The 18,389-nt window shown below is 44.7% G+C and overlaps 1 protein-coding gene across 4 annotated transcripts in view; it reads right to left on the reverse strand.

Moving 5' to 3' along the window:
- The window catches only part of FBXO21 (F-box protein 21), a 35,934-nt gene extending 17,724 nt beyond the window's left edge, over positions 1–18,210 (reverse strand). For 2 of the 4 annotated variants that reach the window (XM_006754133.2, XM_006754131.2), the window contains exons 1-9: positions 18,049–18,210; positions 17,776–17,911; positions 15,752–15,846; positions 10,620–10,741; positions 7,996–8,142; positions 7,604–7,740; positions 6,572–6,708; positions 2,540–2,719; positions 1,354–1,486 (exon numbers count right to left, since the gene is read on the reverse strand). In XM_006754133.2, the coding sequence (XP_006754196.1) occupies positions 1,354–1,486; positions 2,540–2,719; positions 6,572–6,708; positions 7,604–7,740; positions 7,996–8,142; positions 10,620–10,741; positions 15,752–15,846; positions 17,776–17,898 (1,074 nt within the window). In that variant the 5' untranslated portion in view covers positions 17,899–17,911; positions 18,049–18,210. The remainder of the gene's footprint in view (positions 1–1,353; positions 1,487–2,539; positions 2,720–6,571; positions 6,709–7,603; positions 7,741–7,995; positions 8,143–10,619; positions 10,742–15,751; positions 15,847–17,775; positions 17,912–18,048) is intronic. The other 2 variants (XM_006754132.2, XM_006754130.2) reach the window with 1 other exon arrangement.
- Positions 18,211–18,389: the final 179 nt, after the last annotated feature.

Here is an 18,389-nt window from a genome sequence, read left to right on the forward strand (position 1 = left end):
GCAAATGAAGGGTCATCACGAGGACGAGTGCTGTCCGGGTAAGGACTCGGGAGCTTGTTTCAGTGACCGTGAGCCTTGCTTGGCAGGAAGGCAGTCGGCCTCCCGAGGACTCGAGGTGGTTCCCGGGAAGCAGCCTGCGAGCACAAAGCAGAGCCAGGTGGGTGTTGCGGGTGAAGCCAGAGCCCTGCAGACTTCCCCACAGAGGAGACGGTAACCTCACTCCTCGGAGACGGAGACAGGATTTATTTATAAAGAAGCCCTGCTGTGAAAGGATCACTGCACTTCACAGATTCTCACGAAATTCCTTAACTAATCTACAGCAAAACGTCACAGGAATTATATATATCCTACTATCAAAACTAAGTAAAATAAGCGACTGAAGCCTGGCCAGCAGGATTATTTAGGCTCTGGGAAGTCGTGGGGACTTTGGCAGAGTCCAGATTTCCCGGAACGCTTCGACCAGATCAGGCGACTCTGCTCCTTGGGCCACACAGGACATCTCCACGTAGGACAGACGTCCAGAGACTTTCTTACAGATGTGTCCTTTCTCAGAAATACTTTACGACTCTGAAGTTGTGAGTAACTGAGACAACGTAACCTAAGCAAAGTCAAGTCATTTAGATGCTTTATCTCAGGCAAAGGTTTGACTCTCTAACAGCACAGCCGACGGCCCTCTGACGACGTCTCTGTGAGAGCTCAGAGCTTAGTGCCCTCACCAGACTGCTCTAAACGAACAAATGGATCACTATGAACTTCCCTGGGAGACAGGCAGGGCCTGATGCACATGTGCAGCTACTCCTGCTCTGATGCTCGGCTGGCCTTGAGCATCGCCGCCCACAGCCGCCTCAAAGGGCTTGCTGCGAGCCACAGGGATCGTGGCAAAACGGGGAGCTCCCTGCGGAACAGTATCCCATTCAGGGCCTGAACTAGTCCAGCAGCGGGACGTGTGCACATCTGGGAAGTAACTCTGTTGTCACACAGGACAGTTGGTGTGCACCCACTGCAGCTGCTAACAGCACGGCTGGAGGCTGAGCATCCCAGGTTGGCCAGAGGTGACGTGGGGAAATCTTCCTTAGGGGCAGCGACAGGGGAGTGGCAGGGCAGAGGCCTGTGGTTCTAGACATTTAAGGCACTTACCACAAAGAGAATGGGCAACTCTGGGCAATACAACCAGTTTTCTTTTTCCAGAATGAAAGAAGAGCCCCCAAAATTTGAATGATGGGTCAAGACTGGGAGACTGAATAGATTTGTGTTTATCTCCATGTTGATATAAGGGCAAATCTGTAAGAGCCGCCTTTCAAGCTATGACTCCCTCTCTAAGGCAAGTGCAAAGCATCAAAGTCAAATAATTACCTTCTCTGGCCAGATCCCCAGGTGGAAGTAGAGCCTGGCTTGGAGGAGGAGGAGCTGCACTTGGTCGGGGTACATCGCCAGGTACAGGTCCAGTGAGTCTCGCAGGAGCTGGTACGACTGGTCGATGCCTTCCCTATGGGAGAGAAACCTTCGTCTTAGCCCGCGTGCTTCTAAGACCCTCTTTGCAAGCTCAGGTTTTAGAAATAATTGACACAAACCCCATACATTTTCTGATTTTGATACTTCCTCTCTATTCAGCAAATAGTTACAATGGTCTTAATAAAAACACACACACAAAAGAAATATAAGTTTTACACCCCACTGTGGTGATGGACACTAACAAAAAGTTGTGTTTCATTGCGTAGTTACCTCAGGAGCATTGCATATAATTAAACTGAATTCTGAAAAGGCGGAGCAGAGGACTTTTAGAGCAGAAGCTGTTCTGTGTGACACTTTAATGGCAGACACATGTCATTAAACATTTACTAAGACCCGCAGAGGGTACAATACCGAGAGTGAACCTGAATGTATGACTGCAACTCTGGACTTTGGGTGATTAGATGTCAATGCAGATTCATCAATCATAACAAACGTACCCCTCTGGTGCTGGACGCTGACCTGAGGAGGCTGTGAGTGCTGGGAGGCAGGGGATATGGGGAGTTGCTGTACTTTCTGCTCAGTTGCACAGTGAACCTAAAACTGCTCTAAAAATAAAGCTTATTTAAAAAAAATTCTGCCACAGCGTACAGCTTCCTACTTTCTCCACAGCACACTTTCCCCTGGACTCCGACGCAAGCTTCTGCTTGTTTCTTATCTAAGTGATAGGAAGGGTTATGTTACAAGATGACGAGGCATGTGGGCATGAGAACTCCCTGCTCCTGAAGAGCAGCTTGGCCGTCTGAGACACTCCTGTCGATGAAGGGGCTTCTGACATTTGTAAAGAGAAGCTGCCCAAGCCCACCCAGACTTCCAGGGAAAACCACTGGCGTGTCTGAAGCCTGACAGCATGATGTCACGGGAACCCGCTTCTCTGTGGAGTGACAGCTGTAGATATCCCAGCTGTGCCACCTCGTCCACTGCTCTGCTGTGTCCCAGGGAGGCTCGTGAAAGAAAAGTCTCCACAAGGCACCCCAGGCCCCCGGGGTCTCACCGCTGCAGACGCACTGGAGAGCCGACAAAACCTTACCGCTTTCCCAGGCTCAGAAGGTTCCCCACCATTCGCTGCAGCACCTTCTTCACGTTGACCACCCCATACAGCGCTGCAGTCACATGCTGGCCGATCAAGTATTCACACTCCTTCACCGTCAGCTGCCTGCCTTTCCCAAAAGCATCAATGTAGATGTAGTCGAAGATGTCCAGGTTGGCCCTGTACGAAGAGCACATGGAGTCACCACATCTCGCCTCCGAGCTGAGCAAGTCAATACTTCAGCCCCTAGCACGTAGCTCACGTCAGAGACTGAATGTTAACACAGTAGCATTTCTACTTAAAACAAGGCTCTGTCCAAAGCTGAGAATCTGAGCCTTTATTCGTGCTGTTGAGCTCAGGCCGCTGATATTTAGGATGAAGACTACTTCTGCATGCCATCTAATACAGTTCTTCAGGGAGACTAATCCTAGAACCCAGTGCCAGGAGCACCTGTCAGAAGTCTGATGGCTCCTCACACAGATCAGCATGTGAATGTCTGTGGACCCTGGGCCCTCGAGGCTACGCAGAAAGGTGTGGCACCTGCCACCAGGAGGATCCTGCCCTCAGCTCTGCAGACACTCAGGGGGTCACAGACCTGCTGAGCCTATCAGGGCCTCAGGCTGGACACGTGCTCCTGGCTCAAGCCCATTGCCCTCCATGACCCTGCTCTGGCACGTGGTGGTGGCCACCCTGCAGAGCGCTCTACGAGGGCTCCTGAGGCACGGAGGTGGGTCTCTGTCCCAGGGACAGCTGTATTTGACCCTTGAGCAACTGCTTCAGATTTCCTCCCTATGGGAGAGAGGCCATATGAACAGCCCTCCTTTGGCAAGACATTTGTCAATGTCATAGAAACAAGGAATGTTTTTCAACCCTTTTTATGAATCTAGGAGAACCGCACACACACACACACACACGAGCAAATCGAATGCAGCAATGTATTTAAAAGAACCCATAGGATTACATTAGATATACCCTGAGAATGACGAGTTGAACATTAAAACATCTATTTCAAGCATATATAAAGAAAAACCATATGATCTTATCAGTAGACACAAAAAGACATTTTAGAAAAGAGATCTACTGCATAGTTATTAATATAACTCTTAGCGAAATAGGAACTTAGAAGGCAGCTTTGATAATCCTGAAGAAGACACTGTCCCCAACCATCATGCTTGAGGCGAGATTTCACAAGGATTCTATTTACAGCCAAACTCAGGCGAGGGGTTTGCTATCACTGACTGTTTCTACTCCACTCGGCTCCAGAAGACTGGGCCAGCACAATTAGATAAGCAAAAGAAACAAAAACAGATCAAGGCTAGGGAGGAAAACAAAGCCATTCACAGAGAAAAGCCGAGAGCTGACAAGTGATTAGCACTCACCATTTATTCAGCAATACCAGGCCTATATCTAAATATTAACCCTATCCCTAACAATGCCAAACCTAAAAAATGTAACTTTAAAAATTTAAAGTGCTAGGAACAAGTCTAACAAGATGTCAATGGGCTCGAAGAAAACATTAAAATCATTTTAAGAACATTAAGGATGAGTTAGAGTACATGTATGAGAGATATGTTCACAGACAGACTCAGAGTGGAACACTGGCAATATTTCTCATATTAATGGATGGCTGCAATTCAAGTAAGCATTGGTGCCAATCAATATGGGGGCTTTATTAGAGCAAAAGACTAAGAACAGCCAAGGCAATTGGAAGAACTTGATGGAGGTCTCACCTACCCGTTATTAGGACTACTGAGAGGGTACAAGTACAGTGAATAAGTATGGTCTTGGTGAAGGAAGGAAGGAGAGGAAGGGCCTGCAGCCAGCTGCTGGTGAGAGACCTGTGCACTCGCCCTGCCCACTCTTCTCTGCCTTTCCCTGAGGGCCCAGCCCAGCCTTTGATGGGTCTCAATGTCTGTTTTTGGCCAGGAGACCTGGAATGCTAACAAATTATTTAATTGCTCATTTACACTGTTCAGTGTAGTCTAAGAAGGCAAAATTATACTGCTACCATAACTGTACTCAGTAATGTTATTGTGGTAAGTAATATGGTAATTGGTGTTTTAAATGCTTTACATTATGCAGAAATCGGGGTGGATTATTATACAGGCATTTAAGAATATTTTAGAGGTACTTGGGGAGATTGGTTGAGTTATTCAGGGATGGAAATGGGCTGAAAAAAATTTTCCCCATTAATAATGGAAAATGGGCGCCTGCTATCTAAAAAAGGAACATGTTCCTAAATGCATATTTAGGAACAGACCACATCTGGGAAAAAAGGAACACAGTACATATTACTTAAGGAAAAATATATATGTATTAAACTATTAAAATTTGCATGAAAATAATAAGTATTATTTTCTGGTGGTTATCTCTGGAGAGGAGAGGAAGAAGAAAAGGATAAGGAAGAATACCCAGGAAGCTCCAACTATACAAGTTTTCTTTCCTCACCTAAGACAGTGATGGCGAACCTATGACACGCGTCGCAGAGGTGACACGCGAACTCATTTTTTTGGTTGATTTTTCTTTGTTAAATGGCATTTAGATATATAAAATAAATGTCAAAAATATAAATCTTTGTTTTACTATGGTTGCAAATATCAAAAATTTTCTATATGTGACACGGCACCAGAGTTAAGTTAGGGCTTTTCAAAATGCTGACACGCTGAGCTCAGAAGGTTTGCCATCACTGACCTAGGAGGTAGAAATAGAGACCAGTTATAGTTCTTTTCTATATATGTGTCAGGAACTCTGCTATGTGTGCAAAGCACTGGGGCATCTCATTTAATCCTCCAAGATGCTTCATGAGAAACTATAGTCCCATTTTATAGAGGAAGACACAGGCTCAGGAAGCAAATGTTTGAACCCAGTCTGACTTCAAATCTCAGGCCCTTTCTATTATAATGCTCATCACTTTACCAAAGGATGTCACAACTAGTCATTTGAAAGTGGTTTCAAAGAACAGGATGTAATTAAATAACTTTGCTTCTTTTTCCTCTAAATGGCACATTTAATGAGAAGATATTCTACCTATTTGATGAACGATTTCTTGCAGAAAAGTCAGACAATAGCTGAAAGGAGCTTTATGCCAATAGAACACCAAGTTTAAGAGAGAACAATTCATTAACCTGGACTCCACAATGCATTTCAGTCATTAACCTTGCCCAAGAGGTCTGAGATAAGTACACGAATACTTACTCTACACATCAATGAAGGACTTGGCTAATCTGTTCCCTCTCCCCCTCTCTCGTGTGGTGAGGGAAGGGAGGTTTCACGGAACACTGGAACTTATGTTTCTTTAAGAGACTTTCTATCTGATCTGCTTTGGAACAAAGAGACTTTGAGAGTCACATAAGCCCTGAACCCCTAGTCCTATTCTTTAAAATTAAACTTTTCAGACAATTGTGTATTCACATGTAGCTGTCAGAACAAATACAGATAGATCCAGAGCACCTTCTCCCATCCAATGACTGAGAAATGCAGTCAAAAAAGGAGACAGGCCGAAACCGGTTTGGCTCAGTGGATAGAGCGTCGGCCTGCGGACTGAAAGGTCCCAGGTTCGATTCCGGTCAAGGGCATGTACCTGGGTTGCAGGCACATCCCCAGTAGGGGATGTGCAGGAGGCAGCTGATCGATGTCTCTCTCTCATCGATGTTTCTAACTTTCTATCTCTCTCCCTTCCTCTCTGTAAAAAATCAATAAAATATAGAGCGTCGGCCTGCAGACCAGGCCAAAACCGGTTTGGCTCAGTGGATAGAGCGTCGGCCTGCAGACTGAAAGGTCCCAGGTTCGATTCCGGTCAAGGGCATATACCTGGGTTGCGGGCACATCCCCAGTAGGAGATGTTTCTCTCTCATCGATGTTTCTAACTCTCTACCTCTCTCCCTTCCTCTCTGTAAAAAATCAATAAAATATATTTTTTAAAAAAGGAGACAGTCCCATCACCTCCCAGCCCTCTCTTAACCTGCCTCGTTACGTTCCTCTCCGCACCGTGGGAATGATGCTCAGGACCACCCACCCCGTCAGATGGCTCACCCTTCCGCGCCTTGGCACCACCTCAGCAAGAAGTGACTTGGGAAGTTGACAGGTTCCAGAGGGACCCCCAGCTGCCGGGCAATGGTCATGTAGAGCAGAGACATGCTGATTGGGATCCCTGTTCTGCGGATCAGAACCTGGAGGAGAGAAAAACGCTTTAGCTCCCTGGAAAGCAACGTGTTCGCATTCCTTCGATGCACATTTCTGTCCCAGGCAGGAGGCTAGGTTTTGAGACTTAAGGTAAGTGGAAGAATAGGTTATTTATTGCGACCAGAGGTCTGCAAACTGCAGTCCATGGACCAGATCTGGCCCATCACCCGCTTCTGCATGGACTGTGTAAGAACACTTTTAATAGTTTTTAATGTTTAAAAAAAAGTCAGGAAAATACTATTTCATGACACACGAAAATGCTGACATTCAAATTTCCACTTGTGCATACAAAGTTTTATTGGAACGCAGCAGTCACTTGTTTCGTGCTGCCTGTGCCCCTTTCCAGCTGTGATGGAGAACTGAGCAGGTAGGACACGAACTCATGGCCCAAAGAGCCACAGCAGTTCACTGTTGGCCCTTTACAGAGAAAGCCCACAGACCTGCGACTTAAGCCCTCTTCTTCCAGAAGGAACTCAAGGCCACTTTGAGGAAAGACTGCAAGACGTGAAAAAAGAAGATACAAGTAGCATGGAGAGCAACAGAGGAGATATGAAGAGGGAGCCAATATAAAAGAAACCTCCGTGACGTCGCTGGCCACAGACTTCCTCCCCCCTCCCCCCAGGCCAGGACAAGAGGAAAGGCCGGGGTAGTTCCACAGTTTAGGGTTCACAAGATACACATGGAGGCACAGAGCCCATCTCGAAGGCTTTCTGACAAAGGACACCTTATGGATGAAACATCAAATGTACAGTGGTTTCCTTATAAGTAAAGGCAAAATGAGTTGATAGGCATTGAGTGAGGAAGAAGATAGAGCACTTGCCCTCAAAAAAAGTAGGAATGGTCAGAGATGAGCAGAATTCTTTTTTATAGACCCACACTTACCTGGTGCATATATAAGTTGAGGGCGTTATAGTAGTCCATGCGGTTCCCCTTGAACTTCAGCTGGTCATACAGGACATAGTTCATGGCGTCCAGCACCTGGCTCTGGAGCTCTATCTCCATCACCATGGAGGACTCACCTGAAACAAAGAGTCTACCCTGAGGAGACAAGCACAGCCTGCAACCTGCAGACACTGGCCTGGCCTAACAGCATCAATCAGGTGTTACTACTCCAGGCTGGAGAAGGGAATGGGTACTTAAATCCTTTATGTTATCCAGGTGAACACGTTGTGTCAGTGTTTTTGTGACACAAGGGGGAACACACTGCAGAATTTCCAAGGAACCAATGACTCTAGGTGTCCCCGTGCACGGAGGGGTCCAGAGCAATGCCACACCTGCCTTGAAGGCCAAACTGGGGTGGCGGCTGTTGATGCCCCGCAGGCTCTTGCGCACGAGCTCCACGATGCTGCCGATCTGGGCCTGGATGTCTCCGAGGCTGATTTCGGAGAGAGGGTTGCAGTACTGGTCGATAAACACAGCACCTGAACACAAACAAGAATTAGTGAATAGATTCCTATTTTTACCCTTTTCTTGTTAGTTTGTCATTTGCCCCAGATGCCTGAGGTCACAGCTCCTGACAACATCCCACCAGACAAGCAGCTTCCTATCCTGGATGTCAGGCTGGCCGCTAAGACACTGAGAGGGCCAAGGACACTCTCACCACAAAGGGGCTCACACGTCACTATGCTGTGTTTGTAAATACACCGAACCTTTCAGAGGTCTGAACTCTGAGTGATACATGGCATATTTCCACGTTCTATCATGAGAAATAAAGGCTAAAAGGAGATCTTTCAAATGACTTCTCTCTTCTAATTCCCTTACAGTTTAAAACCCAACAACTCTGAACACAATGTTGTAAGACAGTCCTTTAACTTAAAAAAATAGTTGTAAGTTCTCAGCAACAGATATGCCATTTCAACAAACTGTCCCTCCTCAAGGTGAGCCAGTAAATGGGCTTTGGAGATAATCTTACTTTCAAAGCAGGCGACCAGCTACCCTCAAGGACCCTGCGGCAAAGCATCTGCACGGCGTACACTGCACACGGTCCCTGCCAGTCCCCTCTGCACTGCCCTCGGTCACTTCTTAGCCAGAGCCCTATGGACTCTCGTGATCATGTGACTATAGGACATGTGGAGTTGGGAAATCACTTTAAATTCAAGTGGCTTCAAACCAGCTGGGAATCCTGGCCCCTTACCCACACCCTAAGGAACTGACAGCAGGTGAACGGCGTGGAGATCAGGACCCTAGTACGTTTGCCACCAGCGGGGGTTTGGATCCCGGGCCTCCTTGGAACTCAGCTCTCTACCTGCACATGGAAGGAACTTCTGCCGAACTCCCGAGTCCATTTCATCCCAGCGCCGATTCCCAGACGGTGCCAGTGGCATCGGATTATCTAGTCAGTGGATGAGCACCAAATCTTGGAGCCTCCTTCCATCCCCTCAACTACTTCAAACCTCCAATGGCTACCCAATGCCTACAGCACTGATTTGGATGGGTTACTTGAAAATGGTAACATTACTTTATAACTGAGAGATGAAAAAGCACTCAGTTTCATAAATACTAGTAAGACATGGAAAAAAGCTTGTCAAAGTATTCGACTGTGGAATAAACAAGACAGGATGACGCGCAATGCCAGCACGCTCATCAGCAGAGAGTGGGGTGGCGAGGATGTTTCAATGGCTGCAACAGACTTTTTGTTTCGTTTTGGATGACAGAAGACATCCATACAACCCAGCGTCTGCCCCAGGCATTGTGGAGTAGACAGTGATGGCAGCACAAAGACAAGGGACACAAGAAAACCAGTGACTACTTGGGAGAAACGACTCGTACACACACAAGACAGAGATGATGCAACAGAATTTGGTAGCCAACGCTCCTGCATTAGTTCCGAGGTGAGTAAAATCTATATTGCAGTAGCCAGAGAAACTCGAAGTGGAACCCGACTGAACGTTCAGAGGGTGAGCAGGAATTAAGAGGAATCGGAGGAAAGGGGATACCATGAATGAGGATGTGAAGCCAGGGGCACCTGCAGGGTGAAGTGAGGACAATGGCCTGGCTGGAGCAGATGGGACACTCGGGAGAGCCTGGGACAGGGAAGGACTGGATTATGGAGGCACTGAAAAGCAGGCAGAAGTGGGATAAGAAGCAGGACAGAGGTGGGATGAGAAGCTGGTTCTGACTGGCAAGGTGGTTGGCTGTCAAGGTGGTTGGCTGAGGGACGCCCGGACCACAGCTCATGAAAGCAAGTGATACCTAGAAAGCTGGGCTGGGAGAGGTGAGAGCCGGCACGAGAAGGGACAAGAACGGAGATGTGACGGAGAGAAACACTGACAGGAGCAATTGGGTAAAACGCTGGGAAGAGGGAATGTATGTATTTCACAACCACAGCTTCTGGGAGTGTTTGCGTAATGTGCTAGGAATTGAACATCGTTTGGAAAAATAGTCACATGTTGTTCTTGTTCAAGTTGGTAGGAGCAGAAAGTTACTGCCTTTCTCGCTCCTGTCCACTCGACTTCTCTCCCCTCATTTCTCAGGAGGGCCAGGCACACTCACTGATGCGCAAGAACATTTCGTCCTCATTAAACTCTAACCAGAGGGCAAGGGATTTGCTCCAGTCACATGGAGACAAAAGTGGACCAACTGATTTCTGATTTGGAAGTGAGGCTTCAAAGCTTAGGAAAAGAGGGAATTATTTCATTATCTGAAATATCAGCCTCTCATGCTTTGAACCGAAGGTGCATCTTGAGAGAAGACTGTCTCTTCGGCTGACAGCTAACGGTTTTATCAAAATTTCAGCTCTCCGTTTAATAGTTCTGCCCACCTACACGCCCGGACCACACACTCCAGCTCCAGAAGCCCATGCGGCTGAGCTGACTTTTCCACTGCAGTCTCATCAGTTTCCACCACTGCTCCAAGCACAGCTTAGCTGCCCACTGAGACAGCGCTGCTAAAGTCTCACCTTCGAGATAAGATTCATAGTCATCCGAATGCTGAAGAAAAGCCTTAAGATTATTTAAAATTTTCTGTTGTCGTAGGTAGTAAAGGATTTTTTTGGCATAGTACTTCCAGGTCAAAGCTTTCCTGGAAAAAACAAACAAACTATAAGTCAATAAGAATTAAGATATTACAACTTTGAATGATTAGTTTTTTACTTCACACTAGTCATACCACGTAAAGAGTCTACTCAACAAGACAGCTATAACTGGTTCGTGATCATATAGTACTTATTTTCACAGAAGCAGACAACACAATTCAGGACTTTATTGTGCATTTGTAATATACAATTCAGGATGTGCATTTGTTATTACACTATCGTGGCTGAAATTCAAGAAAGTTATCTGTTTGGTTTCAGAATTACTAAAAGTTACTAAAAGAGAAACCTGAAAAATGAGGGGAGTGGGGTGGGCCTGGGTGGGGGGTGTGTTTGTGTGTCTGGAATCCTTGGCTGGGCCCTCTGGACCTGGCAGAGGGAGCTCTGGCCTTGGGCTGCTGCTTCCCTCCTACGCTCAACACCAAGGTGATCTCACCCAGTCTCATGGTTTCAAGTATTATCCACACGGACAGTCCCCAACTTATTTCCCAGAACAGATTTCCTCTCTGTACTCAGACCTATATATCCAACTGCTACTCCACTGCCCCACTTGGGGATCTGGTGAGCCCCGTAACACGTTAAGCGCCCAGTCAGTCACCAGTGACTGTCACTATACTTTCCGTCCGGAAGACAAAACAGGCTGGGCACTTAACATGTTCAAGTTCTTCTGCTCCTAGAGTCATCCCCATCCTATATAATAAATCCTATATAATAAAACCAATCAAAGCGTAATATACTAATGATATGCTAAGGCCGCTCAACCGCTCGCTATGACACGCACTGACCACCAGGGGGCAGACAGTCGACTGGTCGACCAGTCGCTATGACGTGCATGGACCACCAGGGGGGCAGATGCTCTGACTGGTAGGTTAGCTTGCTGCTGGGGTCAGGCTGATCAGGACTGAGCAAGACAGGCTGGACAAGCCCTAGAGTCCTCCTGCGTCCCTCCCCGGCCCCAATTGTGCACTGGTGGGGTCCCTCAGCCTGGCCTGTACCCTCTCACAATCCGGGCTGAGGAACCTGCCCCCTCCAAGTGCACAAATTTCGTCCACCAGGCCTCTAGTCTCAGATAAAGGCAACTCTATCACTCCAGTTAGGCCTCAAACCTTGAATCATCCTTGACTCCTGGCTTTCTCTCATTAGCCACATTCAACCCATCCACCAATGCTGTCAGTTCCGTCAGGAAAGTGAGCACTTCCCACTAACTCACCGAAGCCCCTGTCACCTTTTGTCTGTATCACAGTGGCATCCTCCCTACTGAGCGTCCTGCTTCAAACCTTGGCCCTCACAATCTAGGCTCAATACAGTAGCCAGAGCACTCCAGGGAACACATCAAATCACAGCACAAAAGCTCTCTGTCCCAAATTCTCCAGCATTTCCCACCTTGCTCAAAGTAACAGCCCAACTGAACTGTGAAGGTCATTTGAAAAAAATCTGCATATCAGCAGAACTGACCTGCAGATTTCAAACCCAAGTTGTACAAGGGTCAAAGGTGATACTCATTTGCTTTACTTCGCATCTCTCTCTCGCACTCTCCAATATTCTCGTCACCTTGATGATTACTGAAAAACTGCTAAATATTTTGCTTATGTTTTCCCCCATTCTCTGCTGTTTAAACAGCGGCATTATATCCACACTGTCAAGGCTTATGACCACTACATACAATACTGACTACCCTACTGTCATTGGAATTTAATTCGATAAGTACATACATATTCTTTGAAGTAAGTACATATTTAATGTACTAGTCCTTGTCAAGGCCTTTTTTCAAGTTCCTTTTCTAGCATATTTCTCAGGAAGGGTTCAAAAGCCCCTAAGTCCTTGCAATTTGGTAAGTCTGTCTGCAGCTTTATACTTGGAAGTCAGTTTGGCTGGATATAAAAATCCTTGGCTGACATTTTTGATCCCTGAGTATCTTAAGTATGCTACTCTCTTTTCTTCTGGCACTGAACATAATATTCTGATTTTCTTTTCCTTAGAAGTGACTTGGCTTTATTGTGGTTGTTGTTTTGTTTGTTTGCTTGGATGACCAAATGACTTATCCGTCTTTAATATCCAGTAGTTTTACTGAAATATGTCTCAATGTTGGTCATTCTAGGTCCATTTTCTCAAGTACTGTACACCCTTTTAATATGTTGTTTCAAATCTTTATTGCAGGATATGCTCCTTTTAAAAACCACATAGAACACCATAAATGCAAATTGTTTTCAAATATCCAGAGAGTGGTACTTTAGCATTTACAGAAACATCCTTGCTCTTTCCTGTTTTCCATATTCAAACAACAAGCATTTGGCAGGAATAAATACAAATAGGGTCCTTTACAAAAACTGACATTCCAAAGCACTTAATAAATGTGACGACTATCCCTTGTTACCTAAAAACAATTTTTTTTTATTTTTTAAATCCTCACTTGAGAATATATATACATATATTTTTTAGTTGATTTTAGAAACAGAGGGAGAGAGAAACACCAATGTGAGAGAGAAACATCAACTGGTTGCCTCCCATGTTCACCCTGACCAGAATCGAACCCACAACCTAAGTATGTGCCCTGAGAAGGAATCATATCGAAATCTTTTGGTGTATAGGGTGATGCTCCAACTAACTGAGCAACCCAGCCAGGGCTAAAAACAGTCCTGTTTTAAGATCAAAATCTATGTCAGGTCAAGGGGTAACAAATCTGTTATTTATTTCTAAAAAGATTATAATAATGTATGTTTTTACTGGTTGTGCATATTCAGTCTTTCCCCCAATCTGATAAGTAAAAAAAAAGCAATATTTCACAATTCTTTGACATGTCTTTGAAAAGTGAATTTAAAGGTCTTTGTACTTAATTGCCAGCCACCTGGATTTGCTCTTCTGTAAATGTCATCCTCCTATCCATTTTTCAGTTTCTTCTTGGAAATTTAAAGAATTATATTGACTTTATGGTTTCTTTGGTCATACAGCAGTTTATTTTTTTGGTTAAGGAGGTCTCCATGGATTATACATAAAATCTCCCATTTCCTTGAAGGTTTTTCACTGTGATAAAATTTAAGTTGTTTAATTTTGGAATTTTGTTTTTATATATATGCAAGTTTTACTTCCAGAAGGATAATCAGTTATGCCTAAAAGCATTCATTAAATAGTCCAACTTTTTTCCTCTGAGTTTAACTTTATCATCCTTCATGCTGGGACATGTTTCTGAATTACCCTTTGCCACAGACGTGACTATTGATTTTTATTTAAACACTGTATTATTTTCATTACAGGTAGCTTTATAATGTGCTCTAATATCTGTGGTGCAAGTTTCCCATTGTGAATATTTAAAAATTGGGTTTTTTTTTTAGCTCTTCTTATGAATTTATTCTTTTTTGACAAAATTATCCAATTAAAACACAAAAAAACTCCCAAAACTTTCCTTGGTTCCTAATTAAAATGGCAATAGTTTTATGTATTAATTTTGGAAGAACTGACTTTTTTTGTGATGGTAAGTCTTCCTATTCAAGGGCATGCTCTTTTGTGTTTTGCAATAACTTTCTATAGTCTGACCTAGGAACTGAGAAGTAAAACCACCAAAACATCACCCTCCACAGTCACATAAAAATGGAGAAGTGGTTACCCATCAATAGGGGAATGGTTAAACACGTAAATTATAGTATACACTACAAAACAGTAGGCAGCCATTAAAAAAAAGTGAGTTAGTGCCCTACCTGGTTTGGCTCAATGGATAGAGCATCGACCTGTGGACTCAAGGGTCCCAGGTTAGATTCTGGCCAATTTTTATTTTCTATCTTTCCCTCTCCCTTCCTCTCTAAAATCAATAAAATATATTTTAAAAAAAGTGAATTAGATTTTTTACCAGTTGATAAGAATCCATTTCAGGAAGGTAATATTGAATGAGAAAAAAGATACAGAAAAGTACCTATTTTAAGATCATTATTTTTTTAAAATAATGATCCCCTGGTTCCCATATATATCAGTGCATATTAGCATGGAAGAATACAACCTAGTGTATCATCATGAATTACAAGATAGGGACAGGGGAAGGCAAATACAAATGGGGTCAGGAGGGAGGGAAAACCAGCATAAATAGGAAAAAAACAAAGTCTGCACTAAAGATCATATCAAAGCGAAATAAACTCAGTATTTATATGATCTTACATGTACGTGTATAAAAGTATATGTATATAAATGTAAAAAGGACAAGTCAGCTTTTATTTTTAAGGCTGCACAATACTGGCTATCAGATCATACTTCAATTCATTTATAGAAAAACCAAAATAGAAATGGAAAAATGACCTCTGGACCTGAACTCATCCAAGGCCTAGAATAGTGACACATCTTACCTCTCCCCTACAGTTGCTCCACTAACAGATATTTATCTCTCTTACACCACCTTAAAAACAGCAAGGAAAACATCTTAATGCCTTGTTTGTGAGGTATTGCACAATGATCTCTCTTAAGGAAGATGCTAAACTAACATTCTTATCTCCCATCACCAATAAAGTTTCCAGAACTCATAGGTAAGTTAGGCTGGAAGCCAAGGCACCTTTCAGGCAAGCTGGTAATTAACCCTCACAGTGGAAAATATGAATCATAAAAATTTTTAAGCAACAACCAAGAGATAATGGATTCTTTTTGATCAGGGGAGATAAAAGAAGGGTCCAACCAAATATCCATAATGTTAAAGACCAAAGTAAGATTATTTCTTACCCGAATGACATGATAGATACAAGTGCCCAGAGCAGTGTTTGACCTGTAGTAGGACTAAACACGTATCAATTCTCTTTTCTTTCCAAAAGGATTTTTTGCATGTTTTTTTTTTTTAGTATCAACTGTCTTGGTGTACTTACCTTACTTACACAGGATTTTTCAAAAATGTTAACTGTAGCAACATATAAGATATATGAAAATACACGTCCATGGTTCAGCCACACACAAACTACAGCAACTAATTCTGGGGTTATTATGAAAACAAACAAACAAACAGAAACATCCCTGCTGTAACTATGGCTTACCTTCCTTCCATATTTAGGATACACACCAGTTCATCCTCAAAAAATATCTCTGGCCCCTCGAGATTTTCAATGTCACTAAAACCGTTACAAGGGACCTATGAGGAAGACACATACAAACAGGCCTCAGTGACGAGCACTCATGTCCTTGTCACTCTCACACACAAATCTGAGTTGCAAAGAAAGATGGTCATCTTTCTCTACGTGGTAACACCTATCTCATTCTATCCTGTACCACCTGCCATGGGTGGAAAGTAATAATACTTTGTTCAGATCTTGTTGTTAGTTACAAATTAATTATATTTTCATATAATTTCATGAAATTTCTGAAGCTGATAACTCGAGAATTCTAATGTGAAGAAAAATAGCTCTGTAACAAGAAGTAGAAATGCAAAATCGAACTCACAATCACTATCTCATGCATTCTGTGTTGCATTTAACTAGGAGGGAAGGGCCAGAGAGAGATGCCCAGTCCTTTGGGCTACTCAACCCACTGGGCATGCTTTCTCCTCTGCAAATTGAGGCAATGGTCCCACTGAGCTCTAAGAATCCCTCAGTTTAAAATTCCATTACTTCTCCCACTTTTTGAAGGTAGCCAGGAAACTTCATGTCAGCCTGTGTGCATGCGGAGAACACAGGAATACAAGGGTCCTGAGCCACAGTCACCGCCCACCCAGAGACCAATCTTAACGATACTCCTGCTATGTTCAAAGTCCTCGACGTAATTCTAATTAAGCAGCAGTACAGGAAAAAAGGAAAAGAGAACTAAAGAAAAAACACAACAGTTCATCATCGTGAGACAAAGGCAGAGGCTGTTAGAAATGCACACAAAATCAGCTAGACTAGCAGCAGAGCTCGCAAATTAGTTGCCCATGACCAAGCGCATGAAATACACGTGTGTGCAAACACTTTTAAACAAGCACCTAAAATCTGTGATTCTGAATCCGTTTAGCCAGGGCATGCCTTATCCAAAATGGAACATGAATTTTGTCCATTCTAAAATTAATAATCATTTATTTATAGAAATGAATGACATTAGGGAATATCCAGTTGTATTCCCCATAGGAGAATAAGTTCAAAATTTGAACTTTCCTTTCCAAAACTTAAAAGAGCCTTGAAAACATTTCAAATGTATGAACTCCATTAAGTAGCAGTAATTAAAATTAGAAAATAGGAATTAATCTGCAGGAAACCAGGATAGTAAAACAAATCAGATTGGCTGTATTTCTAGCCCTCCCACCCCCATCCCACCAGCAGTACATTTAAAGGATTTGTGTGGACTACTTTCCAGAGGGACAAAAAGTTAAGAATCAGGACCTGATACAGAAACTTCTATGCGTGCTTTATGGAAGGAAAAACAAAAGCAACAACAACAAAAAATGCATTTCAGCAAGATATAAGAGAAAACTTTTCAGAGATAATGATGCAAGACAATTTACTTGAGGGAGTAATCATTCTGATCTACAGACAGCTTTTAATCCCGTTGGCTTAAAAAAAACAATCAGTTCACTATTGGTTCGAACCTGCAAAGCCAGAGAGAAGTACCGGATTCATTTCGCCAACCCTTTTGGGCAAACAAATGGGTGAAATTTGTAGTGCTCAATTTTTGATGATTCCCTCAAGTCAGGTAGACGTTGCAAAAACAACAACAAACAAAAACAACTCCCCCTGCCCGCCCCCCCCCCCAAACATGGTTAACCCACTGGTAGAGAACTAAGGCTGATCTGCATTCCCTCATTGTGCTGCTTGCTGGCCCCTCCCTCCTCTCTCTCCTCTCTCTCCTCTCTCTCTGGCTATAGAAAAGTAAAGCTGGCAGGACAAATGGCTGCATGCTGCTGGACGGGAGGCAGAGGACACAATGCCCCTTGCAGCCTTCTCAGTGCGCAAGGGACAGTGAGAGCACTGGAAAGGGAGCTAGCAGGAAGGCTGGATGAGCTAATGCCTGCAGAGCCACACACACACACACACACACACACAACCCCCACCCCCCCAGGCAGAAGCTCTGCGCGGCGTCCCCAGGTCCTTACGTGCTCAGAAAAAAACCTCTTGGAGAAGGAGGCCACGATCTTCCGGGCCTCCACCCCAGCTTTTTGCCGAACTTTATACTCTTCCAACCAATTGACGTAGTCGGTGGGGCTGTAGTGTTTCATCAGGGAAGGCCACCTACAGACAAGGAGACAAACACCCGCTCAGCGTGCCCGAGGCTCAGAGGCGGGTGGGCGGCAGGAATGAAAGGCAGCCTTGGAACCCAGGGGGCGCGGGTGGTTCAGTGGTCAGAGGGGTGGGGGGGACGGACGGACCTCGATCAAAGCCCCGAGCGGCAGGCGTGACCTTGGCCCCGCAGGATGAATGCTGCCCCCCGCTCCCCCTCTATAAAGTGGGGGCGGTGGTAGCGGGAGGAGCAGCGGTGATAGTTAACGGGGATGGGGCGCCTCCGAAGAGCAGGGCCCTTGCGTATTGGACATGTCGTCTCCGTTACTAACCACCGTCAAAGGCGGGTCTAACGAGCACCGCAGCCGATGAATGAGGCTCAAAACCCCTCGGGACGTCTACCCCAAGGTCATCCGGCGAGTGAGCCGGGGCCGGATCCGGATCGGATCCCCATCGGATCCCGGGTCCCCCCCGCCATCCGCGCGCTCGG

Source organism: Myotis davidii, unplaced genomic scaffold, assembly GCF_000327345.1.
Source record: "Myotis davidii unplaced genomic scaffold, ASM32734v1 scaffold1330, whole genome shotgun sequence".
Classification (NCBI taxonomy): domain Eukaryota; kingdom Metazoa; phylum Chordata; class Mammalia; order Chiroptera; family Vespertilionidae; genus Myotis; species Myotis davidii.